Genomic DNA, 16,912 nt, shown 5'->3' with positions numbered 1-16,912 from the left:
GTGACTCCAGGCCTCCGAGCCTCAGCTGCTGGACCTGTCAGACCGGCAGCTGATCCTTGCGTGGATGCCAGTTCCATCCAGAAGTTCGGGGCCAGCATGGAAAGTGCTGACTGGCCCTGGCCTTCTTTCGGGCCACAGCAGGGGATCTGGCAGCCACCTGCCTCACTGACCCTCCGGCCTAAGATGGTTCAAGTGCAGGTGGGGGAGGGAAGAGGGAAGACCAGTCACTATCTCTCTCTCCTTGGAACCCCGCCCAAATTCAGACCAGCAGCGCCTGGCGCGGCACCCGAGAACCTGCGGGGATTGCCCCCGGAGCAGAGTCAGAGTGACCCAGGTCCCACTCCCTTTGGCGACATAGGGTGGCGTGCAGGGAGCGTGCTTTGGCACCAGGAGGGCGCGAGGGGGCAGGGCGCACGCCCGGGACACGCCTTAGGGAAACCGCTCCTGGGCTTGGTAACTGAACTTAGACGTCGAGTGCAGCCCGCCCGGTGCGCGCGGCGTCTTACTTCCAGATCTCGGAAATCAGCTGCCAGGGTGGCGCCGCGTTTTGGCGACGGCCACTCGGCCACCCCTGCCGCTCCTGCCTCTCCCAAGGGATTTTTCTAGCGGGTTAATTTCCTGTCCGGGTAAACCCTTTGGTGAGTCCCTCGCCCCTCCCTCCCGCCCCTCCCCTCTCCATCCCTGCTGTCCCGGCTCCCTAGTCCGTCCGCGCTGCTCTCCATCGCCCCCGCACGCCCAGGCGCACGCCCTCCCCGCCCGGGCAGCCCTCTGGCTCCCCGCGCCCGGAAGCCAGTGCCTCACCACGCCGCCCCGCGCCAGGGCTCTCTCCGAGAGCCGCCTCCTTGTCGCCGCGGCCGGCGCGGGCCCCCCGGCCATGCGCCCCCGCGCCCCAGCCTGCGCCGCCGCGGCGCTCGGGCTCTGCAGCCTCCTGCTGCTGCTCGCGCCCGGGCACGCGTGCCCCGCGGGCTGCGCCTGCACGGACCCGCACACCGTGGACTGCCGCGACCGCGGGCTGCCCAGCGTGCCAGACCCCTTCCCCCTTGACGTGCGCAAGCTACTGGTGGCCGGCAACCGCATCCAGCGGATCCCCGAGGACTTCTTCATCTTCTACGGCGACCTGGTCTACCTGGACTTCAGGAACAACTCGCTGCGCTCGCTGGAGGAGGGCACGTTCAGCGGCTCGGCCAAGCTCGTGTTCCTCGATCTCAGCTACAACAATCTGACCCAGCTGGGCGCCGGCGCCTTCCGCTCGGCCGGGAGGCTGGTGAAGCTTAGCCTGGCTAACAACAACCTGGCGGGCGTGCACGAGGCCGCCTTCGAGACCCTGGAGTCGCTGCAGGTGCTGGAGCTCAACGACAACAACCTGCGCAGTCTCAGCGTGGCCGCCCTGGCCGCGCTGCCCGCGCTGCGCTCCCTGCGTCTGGACGGGAACCCCTGGCTCTGCGACTGTGACTTCGCCCACCTCTTCTCCTGGATCCAGGAGAACGCATCTAAACTGCCCAAAGGTGAGCCGAGCCGGCTAGGCTGAGGGAGGGAGGGGGGCAGGGAGACGCCACCCCAGACCCCAGTCTGCGTGCGAGGAGGCATGGGTTGAGTTTGGAAGAGGAGGCTTGGGGGATCCTGAACTTTTCCTGGGTCTCTGCTGGGGAAGTGGGTGGAGAAGGATACATCTGGAATTCTTTGGAGTTTCTGAACCCTGAGGCTGTACTTCTTCCCCTGTTTCTCCAGTAACTCACTTTCCCAAGTTAGGGACCTTCCCGTTCTCGGGATGCCCAGGATCATCTCCCTGGGCTTTGGGTCCTAGGACTGGCGGGTGTGGATTACTTACGGGTCCCTGGTAAGCGGAACGCAGCCTACTCTATGGGAATCGGCCGTATTCCCAGTACCGTGCTCGGGGAGTCAGCCAATTCCAAGGGCTCTCCAGCAGCCTCCCGAGCCTAACCCGGCCTCTCAGCTTCTCAGCTTGTTTGCTCTTCTGTCTAATATGGGTGAGGAAGATTTCTGATGAGGAATAATGGCAGCCCATTAAGAGCCAATGATGCAGTAATGATTTGTAGTTCTCTGTGGCTTTTCAGCCAGATGTGAAAAAGCTGAACCAAAATGTAGTGGGCTGGTGCCCCCTTTGCTTTCCTGGTGCACCCTTCCAATGGCAGCGTGGGCACACAAACCCACTTGGCAGAAGGGAACACCAGGGCGGAGGGAGTCAGGTGGGTGTCCTTCTCCCAAGTGGATTCCAGCCTTCCACTTGTGACCCTGTGAGCACCAGTGCCCGCAGTGACCTCTCAGAGCTGAACTCTGCCTCTCACCTTGCTCCCAAGATTTCAGCAGAACTGGAACCACAGCTGCAAGGCGCACATCATCAAAGGTGACATACATGCAGATTTAGCTTCAGAATATCTTTTTTTTTCCCATTTACGGAGAAATCAAGGATGCTGTTCACCTGTGTGCTGAACTCCTGCATTCATATCTTCATTCCCGACTGTCATCAAACACACCCCATGCTTCGGGGTGCTCACTCTTCAGCAAATGAAGGCCCCTGAGTCATCACTTTCAGCCCAGGCTGGCTGAAATTCCTAAAACGATCTGGCCTGCAGGGTGCAGAGTCCCCACCTTTAAACTTTGTCCTCGGGCCAGGCGCGGTGGCTCACGCCTGTAATCCCAGCACTTTGGGAGGCCGAGGCGGGCGGATCACGAGGTCAGGAGATCAAGACCATCCTGGCTAACAGGTGAAACCCCGTCTCTACTAAAAATACAGAAAAATTAGCCGGGCGTAGTGGCGGGCGCCTGTAGTCCCAGCTACTTGGGAGGCTGAGGCAGGAGAATGGCGTGAATGACCGAGATTGCCCACTGCACTCACCTGGCGACAGACGAGACTCTCTAAAAAAAACTTTGTCCTCATCCACTTGTCTGGCTCCCCAGACCCTCCCCACCAGCAGGCTCAGTCCTGGAGACAGGAGTGACCAGATGAAGAGCTCATGGTGGGATGGGGTGCACCTCGGTTCTGCTTGCTTCCGCCTCTCCTTTTTTTTTTTCCCGCCTTTCCTTTTCAGTGGGGTTGGCACCGTTCACCCCTGTTGTTGGTTGGGTTGGTTTATTGGCTCCAGTTGTCTTCCAGGTGAAGGCAAAGTTTTATGAAGTCAGGAGCTGTGGGTTTGTCTCACTCCTGCCATGGTGACTGTGACCTTGAACAGGCCACTTGTCCCATTTGGGCCTCAGTTTCCTCATCTCTAGAATTCTTGCGTTGACCTCTGAGATCTCCAAAGAGCCCTGGATTTGGAATCTGAAGACATGGATTTAAGTCCTGGCCTAAAATCAGGGAGACTCTGGGTGGTTCACTCCAGTTTTTTAAGCTTCACCTTCCCTTTGAGTGAAATCAAGACATGGGTAATGCTGCGTAGTCCATCCCACCCGGTGGTTGTCGAGATCCAAACAAGGTGATGTGGGTGAAAGTAATGAGCAATGGAAGTGAAATGTTCCTTCTCCTGCTGTCTGTGATGTAGGGAAGAAACTGGGCTCAGATAGGAAAGACTGGAGGAAGGATGGACAGGTTCAGAGCGAGGAGCCGTGTCCAGAGCCCTGGGAACAGAGGTTAGGGGTATGGCTTTGGCTCAGCCAGTAGGGAGAGGATGGACACAGCTCCAGGGCACCTTGCAGGGTGCAGTGCCACGAGCAGCTCTGGTCTCACTGCCACTGTCCATGCTGTGTGGCCCGAGAGTGTCTCCTAAACTGTAAGCCAGATGCAGGATGGGTGGTGGAGGTTCCAGCAGATACCTTGAAGTGAGACCCGCATTCAGGTTTGGACTCAGGTTTATAATCCTAGGCAAGTCCCTGACCTCTCCAAGCCTCAGTTTCTCTGCATCTGGATTCAGAATGTGGTCATGGTGTCCTCTGCCGTGCTTGCTGTGAGAGTGAAATGAGATCATCTCTGTAAAGGACACTGTCTTACTTAGCATGTGGTAGGTGCTCAATAGGTGTTCACCGCCCCCTCCCTCCTCCTCCTGCATTTGTGCTTTTTCTACTTTTCGCAGAGACAGCTCAGAGCCCAGACGGGCGCCAAGCTGCTTGCCTTCAAATCCTGCCTCTACTTCTTACTGATTGTGTGATCTTTTTGTACCCGTTTCCTCATCTGTAAAATGGGGCTGATACAGTATCCACCTTCTAGGCTTGTTAGGAGGATTAAAAGGGCATTATTTATAAAGGACCGAGAACAGTGCCTGGCTCACAGTATGTACTATATAAGTGTTTTAATTGGTGCTGTTATTATCCTGTTTTGACTAGAGAAGTGATGTAACTTGCCTTAGATCACACAGAGGGTTAAACCCAGTGCTAGGGGTGCACCAGGATCTCCTAGCTCCCAGTACCTCCTCCGTGAGGACCACCCACTTCCTGCAGGAGAAAAGCAGGCTCCATTAGGGTAAAGCTCCAGGGCTTTCTAGGCAGGCCTTCTGCGTCTTCCAGGGGAGGAAACCGAAGGAAGGAGTAAAGAGGATCCTATCCTTGCTTTCCCTTGCCTCCCTGCCCCCTTGTCCCCCAGAGAAGCAAGACAGAGCCCAAATCGTTCTCCCTGTGACCTTGTCTAGCTGTGACAGCTGCAGACATTGTGCTGTCTGCCAGGTGAGCCTCCCCCTGTGGCCACAGGGCTGATGGGGAGCACTCAGCTCCAGAGCATGCAGCAGAGAGGAGGAAGGAAAGGCTGTCAAGGGCCAGTGGTACCCTCTGTCCAGGCTCTTCCATGGTCTAGGGGCTGGGGGAATCTGAGTCTGAGGACTGAGGAGGAACTGCCTTGCTGGGGGGAGGAGGGCCAAGGGATGCCAGAATACCCCGCAGCCAATCAGCAAAAACCAAAATACAACTATACGACAAACCAAAAAGATGCCCAATTAATATTGAATTTCAGATACATGACAAATCATATTTTAGTATAAGTAGGTCCCACGCAATATTTGGGACGTATCCAAAACATTATTTATTGTTTTTCTGAAATTTAACCTTAATTGGGGATCCTGTATTTTATCTGGCAACCCTACCACTCTACCTTATGGGTGCAAGCCACCTTGTAGTTTATAAGAGCTGTGTCTTTTAATACAACAGCAGTGCCTGGCAGGTACTTTTACCTATGGCTTACCCAATAAGAAACAAAAGAGGTGCAAAGAAGTGAAGAGGTTTGCACAGGTTACATAGTGGCTGAGATGAGCTTGAACTCAGGAGTGTTGAACCCACACCCAGTTCTTTCAGATAGGCATAGAAAACGAGAATGAGGCCAGGCGTGGTGGCTCATGCCTGTAATCCCAGCACTTTGGGAGGCCTAGGCAGGCAGATCACTTGAGGTCAGGAGTTCGAAACCAGCCTGGCCTACATGGTGAGGCCCCCGTCTCTACTAAAAAATACAAAAAAAGTTAGCTGGGAATGGTGGCGGGCACGTATAATCCCAGCTACTCAGGAGGCTGAGACAGGAGAATTGCTTGAACCCAGGAGGTGGAGGTTGCAGTGAGCCAAGATTGCGCCACTACACTCTAGCCTGGGTGGCAGAGTGAGACTCTGTCTCAAAAAAAAAAAAAAAAAGAGGGAGAATGAGAAAATCCCCAGCACGCCCCCCCCGACATCACTGATCCTTCTGGGTGACAGGGGCCTGGTCTGGTGGTTCTCCTGTGAGACAGTGGGTTCCAGGCAGTTTAGGACAATGTATCGCCAAAAGGACAGTGATGATCTCTTTTTTTTTTTTTTTTTTTTGAGATGGAGTTTTACTGTTGTTGCCCAGGCTGGAGTGCAGCAGTGCGATCTCGGCTCACCGCAACCTCCACCTCCCAGGTTCAAGCGATTCTCCTGCCTCAGCCTCCCGAGTAGCTGGGATTACAGTTCTCCATGTTGGTCAGGCTGGTCTTGAACTCCTGACCTCAGGTGATCCACCCTCCTCGGCCTCCCGAAGTGCTGGGATTACAGGCGTGAACCATCACACCCGGCTGATCTCTTTTTAAGTATTAGAAAGGGCTCCAGATCTGGAAGCCAGGGCAGAGCGGGAGAGTAGGGAGGGCTCAGAGGAGACCAGGAAGCAGTGCAAGGATACTGTCTGCACCCGGCAGTGATCTTCAAAGCCTTTCATGTCGTCCATCATCTTCTCTGCACAGCAGCCCAGCGAAGTGGGCAGGAGATAAAGACACAAAAGTGGGGAGCACCGTGGTGTTTCTCAAAGCGTCACCTGAGAACCACCTGCATGAGAATCGCCAGGGGAGCTTGTGTGAAGTGCAGATTCACAGGCCCCCAGATCTATGACTGAATGAGGGCCTGGGGGTAGGGGGCTGAGGCCTGGGGATCTGCATTTTAGCAAGCTCCACACCTCCAGGGGATTCCTGTGCATGAGAGAGCTGGGGCTTTTCGCTGGCTCTGTGGCGCAGTAACTCACTCACTGTGGGACTGTGTATAAGTTGCCTGTCCTCTGTGCCTTCGATTTTTCTCTTACAAACAAAGAGTGTAGGTAGGAGGACCATAAGGCTCCTTCTAAGTCTAAAGTTCTACAGTATTAGGGAAGGGGAGATTGACCTGGTTTTAAAAGTTAGGAAGTCGAGGCCTGGGGAGGCACGTGACCTCCAAAGACCCCTCTGCTGGAATTCAGGGGGCCGTAGTCTCTGTGCATTAGGGAGGGCAGAGCTCTTGGGTGCACTGGGGCTCTGGGCTCATGGGCCTGAGATGCTGTCACAGTGTGGAAGGACTTTACACATGCTGTCCCTAGCCCTGGTCCTGGGCCATAGGGAGAAAATGCCTCTGGGTTTGAGAAACCGAGGCCAGTGGGCATGAGGCTTCGTAGGGGTCACTGGACTCTGGGCTTGGCTTTGGAGGGGCACAGAGCATCTGACACAGCCCATAGCGTGCCTGGGAGTGTATCACAGAAGGGGCACTTGCAGGTGTCAAGATGGGAGGCTGCATTCACCCAGGCACCCTCTTGCACCTCCCTTTCTAGCTGCAGCCACGTGTGGCCTGAAGGTCACAGCCTACAGCACTAGGAAAGAGATTCGAGCTGATTCTCTCGCTCTACAACCTTGACGTGTGGAGGTATGGGGAGGGCAAGGCTGGGAGGAAGGATGGACTGGGGCGGAATTAAACAGAACCACATGTCATGCCTTGGGTCTGTGAACCCTGTCTCCTGGGTGGAGACAGCTTCCCAGAAAAGATCCACTAAAGAACATCTGGAGCATCTGAGCATTCAGGGGCTTGGGGCCCCCATGGGGCAGACCCTGAAGGCACCATCCTGTCTAGGAAGGGCATCATGGTAGGCAGGTCACATCGTTTAACCCCATCAGCTTACCAGATCTGATTTGGGGCTTGCTGGGGGAGCCATTCCCCATTCCCTGAAGCTCTACTTCCGTTTTCTGATGTCAGACACTGTGAGGGCCTGGTATGGTCAGAGGAACGAGGAGTTCTTGTCATACTGACAACATAAATGGTATTTCAGCCTAAGGGGCAAACCCGGCGCTTGCCTGAAGGTCACACTGGTCCTTTCTCCCTGGTGACTCTATTTCTTTTTCTTCTTTGAGAAAATAAAAGCAGCTTTATGTTCCTGATGATAAAAATAACAGGCTCCTGTTATTAGACCGGGGAAATGCCGAAAGTATCATGAAGAAAATAAAAGGTATCCAGAATCCCATTGCTATTAAAGTTTTGCTATATTTTATTCTAGTTGTATTCTTACATATATGTATATTTAAACAGATTGATATTATACTATACATTCGCAAAATGATTTTTTTCTGTTACTGAATTGGGAGCATTTCCTGTCGTTACAGTTGTCGGAGGATTTAACTTGAAATGGCCTTAAGAATAGGTCATTTTATAGATTTATTAATTGGACCCATCCTCTGTTGTTAGAAGTGTGGGTTGTTTCCTTGTATTTTTTGTATGTGGGCAGTGCTGAGCTGAATATCCTTACACATGGCAAGTCTGTGGAAGCCTCTGGTTATTTTATTTGGGGTGGAAACACAGGGTGAAAGTCTATGCTTTTTTATTTTTTGAGACAGAGTCTCGCTCTGCCACCCAGGCTGGAGTGCAGTGGCATGATCTCAGCTCACTGCAACCTCCGCCTCCCAGGTTCAAGCTATTCTACTGCCTCAGTCTCCCCAGTAGCTGGGATTACAGGCGCCCACCACCATGCCTGGCTAATTTTTGTATTTTTAGTAGAGACAGGGTTTTACCACATTGACAAAGCTGATCTCGAACTCCTGACTTCAGGTGATCTGCCCGCCTTGGCCTCCCAAAGTGCTGGTATTACAGGCGTGAGCCACCGAGCCCAGCCAAGTCTATGCTTTTTTTTTAACCCCTGAATGCATTAATGGTGCCAGCTGTCTGGCACCATTAGCAGAGAGTACAGGTGTAGCCACACCTTTCCCATTGCTTTGTTTGTTTGTTTTGAGATGGAGTTTCACTCTGTCACCCAGGCTGGAGTGCAGTGGTGTGATCTCGACTCACTGCAACCTCCACCTCCCAGGTTCAAGTGATTCTCCTGCCTCAGCCTCCCAAGTAGCTGGGATTACAGGCACACGCCACCACACCCAGCTAATTTTTGTATTTTTGGTAGAAATGGGGTTTCACCATGTTGGCCAGGCTTGTCTCAAACTCCTGACCTCAGGTGATCCACTCACCTCGGCCTGGCAAAGTGCTGGGATTACAGGCGTGAGCTACCGCGCTTGGCCCCCGATGTTTTCTATTCTCATTTAAAAAAAATGTATTTCAATTTGATGGGCAAGACAACAACATCTGCTTATTGCTTTAATTTGCGTTATTTGCTCACTGGTCGAGTGAACATTTTGTGTGTGTTTATACCGGAGAGAGCTGTGTTCCTGGGCAGAGGCTTACTGAAGTCTCAGTTTTCATGCAAGTGACCTCTGTCCTGCCGTTGATGAGTCGGTGCCTGTCCTGTGTGCCACAGTCCACTGCACGCTTAACTTGTCTCTTAGAATTGAGTCACTGGGGTGTCACCTTTCTCACCATTACCAGTGTCCAGGAGCCAGGTGCCAGCTCTTATGGGCACTGTGGTCTGGCTTTCTGGTGCCAAGCCAACTGCAAGCTTGACCTAAGGTAACCTCACCGAGGGGTCTGCCTTGGTTGCTCCCTGGAGAGCCCCCACTGGGTCATCCTACTCTGGCCCCCAAAACCAGATCTTTCTGAAAATGTTCAACTCATCCAGTTACTCTACCAGTGAACTCAAAGGGAAACCTTTTTGCTGAACAACATAAGACAGTGGACAGATAGCCCCAGGGGAACCCAGGAGGGGATTTGGTTTGGAGAGGACCATATCACCAGTAGGTATGGCAGGCAAGTTCCAGCCGGCTCAGTTACCCAAAGGGTTAAGCCCTTTAAGCCAAGTGGCTGCACAGTTCCTGCTGTCCTAGCATCTTGTGGTCTGGAACATGGTTTGCAGGGATGAGGTGCTTGGCCGGCCTTATCAACCTTCGGGCTGGTGTGGGCTGTAAAAATGCATCAGGGCCAGGCGTGGTGGCTCAGGCCTGTAATCCCAGCACTTTGGGAGGCCGAGGCAGGCGAATCGCCTGAAGTCAGGAGTTCAAGACCAGCCTGGCCAAGATGGTGAAACCCCATCTCTACTAAAAATACTAAAAACTAGCTGGGCAGGGTGGCACGCACCTGTAATCCCAGCTACTTGGGAGGCTGAGGCAGGAGAATCACTTGAACCTGGGAGGCGGAGGTTGCAGTGAGCCGAGATCATGCCACTACACTCCAGCCTGGGTGACTGAGCGAGACTCTGTCTCAAAAAAAAAAAAAAAAAGGAAAAGAAAAAAGAAAAAGAAATGCATCAGGACCTCCATGTGCTGGGAGTTGTGCTGAGTCCCTGGGTCAGGAGCATTGGTGGTTCTGAGTCAACTCATATCCCGAGTATGGCCACAGTAAGATCACAGCCAAGTGCATCCCTTTCGGTCCTGGGAAACATCATGGGCTGTGATGCCGCAGTTCTGTGCCTGTGCTGTTACCTGTCCTGGGGTTCTTTCTTCCTCCCCATTCCCTGCCTTGACTTCTTTACCCTTCTGGTTCCCGCTTAACCTTCCATGCTCCACCTCTTCTCTGAGCTCCAGCTCCTGAGGCTGGATTGGAAGCCCATCCAGTGTGATCTCCTGGGATGCTGTGCTTGTCCTGTGACCACTGCCTGACATTACAGGTCACATGTCTGACCCTTTTTGAGGATGCAACGTGTGTCTTGTTCTTCCTTGAATCCCCAGAGGCTCACACAACACAGGGCGTATTTGGAAACCTTCCAGTGACTTCCATTGCATTTTGAATCAACCGAGCTCCCTCCCACAGCCCAGACGGGCCCCTCCCTATCGTTTCTCCTCCCTCCCTGCCCCTTCCCCACCTGTGCCACACCAGCCTTGTTCTGTCCCCAGAACACGCCCAAGTGCCAGTATCCAGCCGGAGCCCCTAAACTTGCTGCTCTCTCTGCCTGGAAGGACACCTCTCCCCACCCTGATCTTCCTCATCACCAGGTCTTCCATCAAGCATCATCTCCTCCGAGAGGCCTTCCCTGACCATCCCACCCCTACTCCATCACTCTTGGTCACATCTTCTTGTTGTAGTCACGTCATAACACTCACTGAGGTTGACATTATCAAATTCACACATTTTGTCCCACTAGAAATGCAGGCTGCAAGAGGCCAGCATGCCTGCTGCTGTCAGCCGCATCCTGCGTAGGAGACTAGGAGGGTCTCAGTGGGGCTGTGGGAGTGAGTGAGCCAAGGAATGCACACTCCTAAGGGTCATCCAGGGATGGGCCCAAATCACTGGCCTTTGTTTTTGTTTTCAGCAAATACCCCTCGGTGACTTCGGGTCAGCAAAGCATATCCGGATTGCCTTCAGCCAAGGCAGGGCCCAGAATGCACGTTCTCAGGGTTTCTTTTCTAGGTTGGATTGTTGTGATCTCTTTCCTAGGTTGGGTTGTTTTGATCTTGGTCAAATCCCCAGTAGCCCCCTGAGCCGCAGCTCCTGCTATGCAGGAGGGAGGGAGCGGCTACTCTGCCCCCATCTGTGGGAGTGGTGCTGGGAGAGGAGAGGGCCCTGGAGAGGCGGCTGGAATGTTCTTCCCTCCTCTGCTAAGCACAGCAGGAGTGGCTGATGGACAGAGTTCAGGATGCTGAGGCCACAGGTCTCAGTTTAACTCCAGCTGAATCGGACAGCTTTGCTTATCAGTTCACAGAAACAGAAACCAATGTCATCTGGAGTAAGCAAATAGGAGGGTTACTCCTAAGGATGCAAGTGTGGCCAGGAATGCTTTGTCCTGAACAGTCAAGCCCCAGCAAGTTGTGGGAGCAGAACTGGGGCACAGGAAACAGCACCCCTTTTCCTCGCTCATATGCTTGTCTCTGCTTCTCATACTGTTTTTTCTTTGTTTCTCTTTTCTTTCTCTTCTTTTTCTTTTCTTTCTTTCTTTCTTTCTTTCTTCTTTCTTCTTTGTTTCTCTTTTCTTCTTTTCTCTTTCTTTCTTTCTCTCTCTCTTTCTTTCCCCCTCCCCTCCCCTCCTCCCTTCAACACAGTCTCACTATGTCACCGAGGCTGGAGTGCAGTGGCGCAATCTCAGCTCACTGTAACCTCTGCCTCTCGGGTTCAAGCTATTCTCATGCCTCAGCCTCCTGAGTAGCTGGGATTACAGCTGTGTACACTACCACACCCAGCTATTTTTTGTATTTTTAGTAGAGACAGGGTTTTGCCACATTGGCTAGGCTGGTCTCGAACTCCTGGCCTCAAGTTAACCACCCACCTTAGCCTCCCAAAGTGCCGGGATTGCAGGCATGAGCCACTGTGCCCAGCCAGCCTCATGCTGATTTCTTGTTTTTCTCTCCGTGTATTGATGGGCTTTCTCTGTTTTCCTATCTGTACCGTGGTTACCGTGGGTCTGGGGCAGGGCTGGGCAGGCCACCCCCAGCGTCCATGACTGTCTGTGCTTCCAATGAGCTGTCCGATGGCAGATAAGTCCCCTGATGTTCCTGGTCCTCAGTGTCCCCTGGTCAAATGCAGGTGATAGCATCTCTCCTTTGACCTCAAGTGAGAGTCATATAAAGAAGCTTTTGAGCAATTTCCTCCATCACCACGTATAGAAGCTGTTATTATTTTGTCTTTGTTTAAAGCACAGAAATGTGGCCAAACAGACCACATACATATACAGGCTTACAAAACCCAATGAACTAAGGAATTGCCTGTCAAATCCCAAATGTGTGACAACCCATGCAGACAGCAGTATCTGTGAAAGCGCATCCTCCCAGCGGCTCTTGGCTGGCTCTTGCGTGTCGGAGGCTGCCAGTCAAGAGTCCTCTGGCATCCCATCTTCTCCATCCTCCCAGCTGGATATGTGGTAAATGTCAAGGTCAGGGAGTCGGGACCTTGAGGGAGCTATGGGCCATTGAAGATAAAGGGGCAGCTTCTCAAAGGCCAACAGAAACTGAACAGCCAAGGATGGTGGTCCCACTCCTGGCTCCAACGTTAGCTCCCCGTGGGTCCTCCGAGTCACATGCTTCTCTCAGCTTCAGCCTTCTCATCTCTCAGAGAGTGGATTTTCCCAGATAAGGAGTGAAGGAGTGAGACCCCAGATGCCCCCGGGGTCAGCTGGGTGAGGTTAGCAGAAGCAGCCAGTTGGAGTCAGCAGAGAATATAGGTATATAAACAATTTAGAGTGGGCAGGGCGCGGTGGCTCATGCCTGTAATCCCAGCACTTTGGGAGGCCGAGGTGGGCAGATCACCTGAGGTCAGGAGATCGAGACCAGCCTGGCTAACATGGTGAAACCCCGTTTCTACTAAAAATACAAAAAAAAAAAAAAAAAAAAATAGCTGGGCGTGGTGGTGGGCACCTGTAGTCCCAGCTACTCAGGAGGCTGAGGCAGGAGAATGGCGTGAACCCGGGAGGCGGAGCTTGCAGTGAACCGAGATCGCGCCACACTGCACTCCAGCCTGGGTGACAGAGCGAGACTGCCTCAAAATAAATAAATAAATAAACAAATAAATAAAAATATAATAAATAAATAAACAATTTAGAGTGCTGGCTGAACTCCAAAACATGTTCCTCCCACGGACCACCTAGAGTAGATCCCTGCTCTAGGTGACCAAGAGGGCCCCTTTTCATTCTGATGTAAGCTGATGCTGGGACCTCTTGTGTCAGCCTCCTCCAGGGCACAGGATGAAAGAGTCTGAAGCTCCCAGCAAAGGTCCCCTGGGTGGGTCCCTGTGGCAAATGTCCCACCACCCCAGGAGCTCCCTTTCAAATCAGGAGGTGCAAGAGTATGTTCCCGTCTTCATTTGAAAAAAAAAAAAAAACTCCCTCCTTGAGTTATTGGAAAGAATAGCATTGCTTTTTCATAAGACCCCAATGAGATGAGGTGCGCTTTTAGATCATCTACATCAGAAATGATCGTCTACATCAGAAGTGAAAGTTGAAGGTGGTCGCCTCGAGGGGGGCAAGTTGCTTAGAGCCGAAGGTCAGGACCTCCTTCACTTGACAGGTCACCTAACTTCCCTGGGTTTTTGTTCCCTTGCCTGTCATCCTGAGGTTTGTCGAGAGGATCAAGGAAACACAGATGTGAAAGATCTTTAGAAGAGAATGGAGTGTTTGCAAATGAGGAGGGCTGGTGTTAGCCCAGTAAAATGACAGTGGTTTATAGATCATTCCCCATCTCCCCTCCCAAGTCACATGGCAAGCCACAGAATAGCAACAGGGCAGCCAGACAAGAAGAGAGGGTGATGGTCCAGGCCACAAGAACTGCTTGCTGATGGGAAACCCCGGCTCCAGCATTCATTTGTGTGTGCAGGAGTCAGAGGGAGGAGGTGGTGAGGGGGTGAGGAACCCTCCCAGCCAGTGCCTGGGAGCAGCAAGGCTGGGGAAGCAAGCGGGGGGCAGGTATGGGAGCCCCGAGGTCAGGGGAAAGAAGCAAGTTCCCTAGAAAAGTGACCAGAAGGATCGACAGCCTAGTGCCGATAGTGATTTTCTCTGGGTGAAAAGGTGGTTTTATTTTATTTATTTTATTTTATTAAATAATTAATAGACTTTGGCCGGGCGCTGTGGCTCACACCTGTAATCCCAGCCCTTTGGGAGGCCGAGGCGGGCAGATTACCTGAGGTCAGGAGACTGAGACCAGCCTGGCTAACATGGTGAAACCCCGTCTCTACTAAAAATACAAAAAAAAAAATTAGCCAGGCGTGGCAGCGTGCACCTGTAGTCCCAGCTGCTGGGGAGGCTGAGGCAGCAGAATGGCATGAACCCGGGTGGCGGGGCTTGCAGTGAGCCAGGATCGTGCCACTGCATTCCAGCCTGGGTGACAGAGGAAGACTCCACCCCCCCCCCCCCCCCAAAAAAAAATTAGCCACTTGTGGTGGCAAGTGCCTGTAGTCCCAACTGCTCGGGAGGCTGAGGCAGGAGGATGGTGTGAACCCAGGAGTGGTGCAGATCACGCCACTGCACTCCAGCCTGGGCGACAGAGTGAGACTCTGTCTCAAAAAACAAACAAACGAACAAACAAAAACAAAAATGAGCTGGGCATGGTGGCGCACACCTGTAATCCCAGCTGCTAGGGAGGCTGAGGCAGGAGAATTGCTTGAACCTGGGAAGTGGAAGTTGCAGTGAGCCAAGATCGCGCCACTGCACTCCAGCCTGGGCAACAGAGTGAGACTCCATCTCAAAAAAAACAAACAAAAAAAGCCAAAAAACTCCACAAAAATTAGTTGGGCATGGTGGCGTGCACCTGTAATCCCAGCTGCTAGGGAGGCTGAGGCAGGAGAATTGCTTGAACCCAGAAGTTGGAAGTTGGAGTGAGCTGAGATTGCTCTACTGCACCCCAGCCTGGGCAACAGAGTGAGATTCCGTCTCAAAATAAATACATAAATAAAATAATTAATAGACTTTGTTAAGAGCAATTTGAGGTTTATGGAAAATTAAGCAGACAGTAAAGATTTCCCTTTACCCCCCACCCTGCACAATTTCCCCATTTTAACATCTTGCATTAGTATGTCACATCTGTGCCATAAGTACATATATAGTATATATACTCTATATGCTGTATATATTCATATATATTAGTATGCCACATGCTATTTAGTATATACTAATACATATGCGTATATATATCTATATTAGTATGCCACATCTGTACCATATATTACATAAACCAATATGATGAACCAATGTCACCGTGATTATTCACTAAAGCCCACAGCAAGTTTACATGAGGGTTCACTCTGTGTTGCGTATTCCATGGGTTTTGACAAAGGGATTATGTCATGTAATCCTTCACAATCATGGAATCATGCAGAATAGTTTTATTGCCCCTGAAAATCTCTGTGCCCCACTCACTCATTCCTCTCCCCTCCCTCCTCAACCCTTGGTGACCACTGATCTTTTCGCTGCCTCTAGCTTTGCCTTTTCCAGAATGTCGTATCATTTAAAATTTCTCTTTCATATGCTTTCTGGCATTCACTTTATAACCTTTTATTTTAGTATAATACTGTAAACCAAAAGGATCTGAGACAGGTCTCAATCAATTTAGAAAGTGCATTTTAGCAAGGTTCAGGATGCGTGTATGACACAGCCTCAGGAGGTCCTGACGACATGGGCCTAAGGTGGTCGGGGCACAGCTTGGTTTTATACATTTTAGGAAGACATGAGACATCAGTCAATATATGTTAGATGTACCTTGGTTCGGTCTAGAAAGGTGAGACAACTTGAATTGGGGAGGGGGCCTCCAGGTCATAGGTAAATAAGAGACAAACAGTTTCATTCTTTTAAGTTTCCGATTAGCCTTTTGCTGAATGCACAATTTACAGGAATAGTCACTTATGCCACAGTCTGGCTTAGTGAAACAGTAGGGCAAAGGAAGCAATCAGATGGGCATTCGTCTCATATGAGCAGAGAGATGACTTTGAGTTCTGTCTGCCCTTTGTCCACAGAGAATTTCCTTGTGGGCAAATTGTGAGGGAGGTATGTAGTTTTTTCTTTTCTTTTTAAATCTTGTAGCTTTTTTTTTTTTTTCCCGAGACAGAGTCTCACTCTGTCGCCCAGGCTGGAGTGTAGTGCCATGATCTTGGCTCACCGCAATCTCTGCCTCCCGGGTTCAAGTGATTCTCCTGCCTCAGCCTCCCAAGTAGCCGGGATTATAGGTGCGTGCTACCGTGCCCAGCTAATTTTTGTAGTTTTAGTAGAGATGGGGTTTCTCCATGCTGGCCAGGTTGATCTCCAACTCCTGCCCTCAGGTGAACCGCCTGTCTCCGCCTCCCAATCCCTCGGCCTGGGATTACAGGCATGAGCCACCGCGCCCTGCCAATCTTTGTAGCTATCTTATTTAGGAATAGAATGGGAGGCAGGTTCACCCTATACAGTTCCCAGCTTGACTTTTCCCTTTGGCTTAGTGATTTGGGTGAGATTTATTTTCCTTTCACAATACACATATGGAAAGCGTGCATACCTACTGCGAGCAACCTCCTGTGAGTCGCACTGTGGTCTGGAAGGCTGCACACAGCTCCCGTCCTGATGCCTCTCTGCCTCGTAACTGCCCGCTCCCCTTATCTTTTCAGACTGGGGCCGTGAGACCACCCCTACCACTGGCCTGAGCCCTGGCATACCGCACTATCCCTGTTGACTTTCTAAATCCAGTACACAGCTTTGTAACCAGCCCCTTTGTTAGACTCACTTCAAATAACTCTGTTTGAGTGGGCCATGCCGGGATCCTGACAAAGGAAGCAAATTCCTGCAAGGAATTGAGCAAGGAGCAATGGAAAAGGATGCTATGGGTTGAATTGTGTCTCCCAGTCACCCCCAAGTTCATACATGGAAGTCTTAACTCTAAATACTTCAGAATGTGACCTTGTTTAGAAATAGGATCATGCAGCCAGGCACAGTGGCTCATGCCTATAATCCCAACACTTTGGGAGGCCGGGGTGG

The 16,912-nt window shown here is 51.8% G+C and overlaps 1 protein-coding gene across 1 annotated transcript in view; it reads left to right on the top strand.

Moving 5' to 3' along the window:
- The first annotated feature begins 315 nt into the window (after positions 1–315).
- The window catches only part of LRRC38 (leucine rich repeat containing 38), a 42,677-nt gene continuing 26,080 nt past the window's right edge, over positions 316–16,912 (top strand). Inside the window, exon 1 of the mRNA XM_032758979.1 lies at positions 316–1,505. Coding sequence (XP_032614870.1) covers positions 875–1,505 — 631 coding nt within the window. The 5' untranslated portion in view covers positions 316–874. The remainder of the gene's footprint in view (positions 1,506–16,912) is intronic.

Source organism: Hylobates moloch, unplaced genomic scaffold, assembly GCF_009828535.3.
Source record: "Hylobates moloch isolate HMO894 unplaced genomic scaffold, HMol_V3 SCAFFOLD_9, whole genome shotgun sequence".
Classification (NCBI taxonomy): Eukaryota; Metazoa; Chordata; class Mammalia; order Primates; family Hylobatidae; genus Hylobates; species Hylobates moloch.
Note: the sequence above shows the minus strand (reverse complement) of the source record. Positions and strands in the feature narration are given on the sequence as shown.